Source organism: Tupaia chinensis, unplaced genomic scaffold (genome assembly GCF_000334495.1).
Source record: "Tupaia chinensis unplaced genomic scaffold, TupChi_1.0 Scaffold000023_1, whole genome shotgun sequence".
NCBI classification, from domain to species: Eukaryota; Metazoa; Chordata; class Mammalia; order Scandentia; family Tupaiidae; genus Tupaia; species Tupaia belangeri.
In genome coordinates, this window is record NW_006159453.1 from 1,687,485 (window position 1) to 1,691,118 (window position 3,634).

At 40.5% G+C, this 3,634-nt stretch overlaps 1 protein-coding gene across 3 annotated transcripts in view; it reads right to left on the reverse strand.

The window, feature by feature from the left end:
- The window catches only part of BTBD8 (BTB domain containing 8), a 110,270-nt gene that overhangs the window by 75,284 nt on the left and 31,352 nt on the right, over nt 1-3,634 (reverse strand). For all 3 annotated transcript variants that reach the window (XM_006140153.3, XM_027770471.1, XM_027770478.1), the window contains exon 3: nt 498-694. In XM_006140153.3, coding sequence (XP_006140215.1) covers nt 498-694 — 197 coding nt within the window. The remainder of the gene's footprint in view (nt 1-497; nt 695-3,634) is intronic.

Below are 3,634 nucleotides of genomic sequence, written 5' to 3' on the forward strand. Positions count from 1 at the left end.
AGGAATGCAGCATGCCTTTCCTGAACCTAATAGATTAAATAAAGACAAGGACATGTTAGAGGTTTGTGTGGTTAAAATAAGAATTGAGGATTACGTATGGATGTATTAATAACAAACTTATCTCTAATTAATGGGAAAACTGGGAGTTAACCAACTGGTACAATATTTTCATTTCTTCACATTTATTTAATTTTTTCAAAAGAATTATTCATTTATTTAATTCCATTTGTTATTATTATTTTAAATTTTGACCAGACAGAGACAGAGACAGAGAGAAAGGGAAAGTGTGAAAGCAAGCTGCCTGGTCCTGGACGAGAACTGCAGTCGGCCATATGGGAATCCAGGGCCTTTAACCACCATGCCATCTGCCGGCACTCCTCATATATATATATTTTTTTAATCAGTAGAGTGCAATTTTGAAGTGTCTCTCTAACTATATCAGAATAACTTTCATGGCTATATCACTTTATAAAAATCTAGGAAAAAAAACACCTCACCATTGGAAATTAAACTGTCATCTCTCTCACTGATATTCTCTTGAATTTCACGCTTCTGAAGAGCACAATCAGACGACTTTTTACATTTTTGAAAATTGAAGTCAAGTTTCTGTTGTGGTATTCCATTCTCCAGTAACTTTTTTCTAAGAATTTCATCTTCATAGTTTTTTATATTTCTGTTTGATGAATACACAATCCTAAAAGACAAAATATAAAATATTAAGAGACTGTGACTTTTTAAATTAAAAAAGATCATTTTTCCAATGTGCTGCTTTCATATATAACATATATGTATGACATATAATGAAACAATTTTGAGTTGAGCCAAATATAGAAAGGTAGATCTTCAGCAGAAAGTTTGAAAAATAGTCTATAAAAATTGTCAGTGTTAAAAAGTAATATATAATACAAAAAAATTAGATGACCTAGATGAAACAATTTCAAAAAAGATACAAACTATCAAACCTGACTTGAGAAGAATCAGAACATCTAAGCAGACCTATAACAAAGAGATTAAATTAGTAATCAAAAATTTCCCACAGGAAACCAGCAGTTGGCATAATGGCTATGTCACTGGACTCCTATGTAGTTGACCCGCGGTTTGCGTCCCGGATCCAGTGGCTTAAACTCACGCTGGGTGCGTGTGCGTGCGTGCCCAAGATCCCAAGAGGAGAATGGAGGAGAAGGGATTGCGGCATGACCATCCCCCCTGGGGGGTAGTTTCTCGCTTTCTGTCTCTATGTCTCTCTCTGTCTGGCGAGTGCACGCGCCCTATAGCGAAAACCTCTCAAAAAAAAAAAAAAATTCCCACAAAGCAAAAACCAAGACCATGTGGCTTCATGGCGAATTTTACCAAATATTTAAAGAATAACCAACCGCAGGACCAGCAGTTAGCGTAATGGCTGTATCGCTGGATTCTCACGTAGTTGACTGCGGTTCGAGTCCCAGATCCAGTGGCTTAAACTCACACCGGGCAAGTGTGTGTGTGTGCCCAAGATCCCGAGAGGACAATGGAGGAGAAGGGATTGCAGCATGGTCATACCTCTCCAAAAGAATAACTGACGACAATCCTCCACAAACTTTTCCAGAAAGTATAAGCGGAGGGAACATTTTCTTTTCTTTTCTTTTCCTTTTTTTTATTTTATTTTTTTTTTGCTATAGGGCATGTGTGCTCGTCAGAAAGACAGGGAGAGACATAGAAATAGAAATCAAGAAATCACCCCCCAGGGGGCATGGCCATACTGCAATCCCTTCTCCTCTATTCTCCTCTCAGGATCTTGAGCACGCACACACACGCGACTGGAGTGAGTTTAAGCCACCGGGTCCAGGACTTGAACCACAGTCAACTATGTGGGAGTTCTGTGACATAGCCATTATGCTAATTGCTAGTCCCACAGAAGGGAACATTTTCTAACTTACTTTATGAGACTAGTATTACTGATACAAAAGTAGATAAAGATCACAAAAGAAAAAACATAGACAAATATTCCTTAGTAACAGAAATGAAAAAATTCTTAACAAAATCATAGCAAACTGAATCCATCAACATATGAAAAGAATGATAAACCATGACCAACTGGAATTTATCTCGGAAATACAAAAGTAGCTAAAGAAAATCAATAGCATAAAGGACAAAAACCACATGATCATTTCAGTCAATGCAAAAAATCATTCAACTAAATTCATGACAAAACTCAACAAACTAGGAACAGAAGAGAATGTCATGTCATGACAAAACTCAACAAACTAGGAACAGAAGAGAATGCTACTAAACTGATAAAGGACATCTATGAAAAACCACTGGCTAATATCATACTTAACAGTAAAAGACTGAAAGCTTTGCTCCTAAGGTCAGCTTTTATACTTCTATTCAACATTTTGCTGGAAGTTCTAGTACAGGACAAGAAATAAAAGACACCTGGATCAGAAAGAAATATGTAAAGCCCTATTTAAAAATGATAAACTTGTATGAGGCAAGCTTGTGGGAAAATGGAACTAAAGTACGAGTTTATTTTAGTGTAAAAACATTTGAAACTCTGGAGCCAGCTGGCAGTGTGGTGGTTAAGGTGGCTGGATTCCACATGGCCAACTGCACAGTCTGAGTTCTGGTCCCAGAGACTTGAAAAACACACCAAGTGCATGTGCTGACATGCCCAAAATCCTGAGAGGAGAATGGAGAAAGGATTGTGGCATGGCCATCCCTCTCCGGAGGTTCTTTCTCACTTTCTCTCCCTCTCTCTATCTGGAGAGCATGCACACCCTTTAGTTAATTAAAAAACAAACAAACAAAAAAACCTAAAATCCCTACATACAGGATGGTCCCACTAGGATGGCCTAGTGGTTAAGGGAGCTGGATCCTACATGGCCAGCTGGTCTAAGTCACAGCCCTGTTGACTTGAAAAACATGATGGGAATATGTACATACATGCTCAAAATCCTGATGGGAAAGAGAGACAGAAAAATGATTGTGGTGTGACTATGTCCCATTAGGAGTGTTTTCACTTCCATTTTCCCTCATTCTTTTGGGCCAGGGGGTGAGTGAGCTTACCAGAGACAGAGAGGGAGTGTGGAGCGCCCCCGTCCATCGCCCTCAGCACCTATTTCAAAATGGCGCTCAACGGAAGCCCGCTGAGCGCTCAAAGCAGTAAACAACTTTATGGAAATAGGGCAGTGGGGAGCGTGGAGAGCACGGGAACACCACATGCAACCAATCCTCTTTCGAGGACTGGCTTCCGTGCACGTGGACAATGATCTGATTGGCTAGGGGCCCTTTATAAGGCCCCGGGGAAAGGGAAAGGGGGAAGAACTTCTGTAACATAGCCTGGGGAAATAAAGTGCTGAAGAGAAGACCGTCTCCGGAGTCGTCAGTTGTGCGACAAGTGGTGGCCCATACGGGGAACCTTCTTCTGCGTCAAGAGCAGCCAGAACTCTAGCACTCCAGGGCATCCGGCTGGTAAAGTCTCAGAAGGTAAGAGACACTGTTCATAATGTAAGACCTCGGTATAGAGGCAGGGTTATTCATAAGACCTCAGTATAGAGGCAGGGTTATTCACAAGACCTCGGTATAGAGGCAGGCAAAGTTAAAAGACCTCGGGATAGAGGCAGGTAAAGTTATAAGACCTCGGTATAGAGGCAGG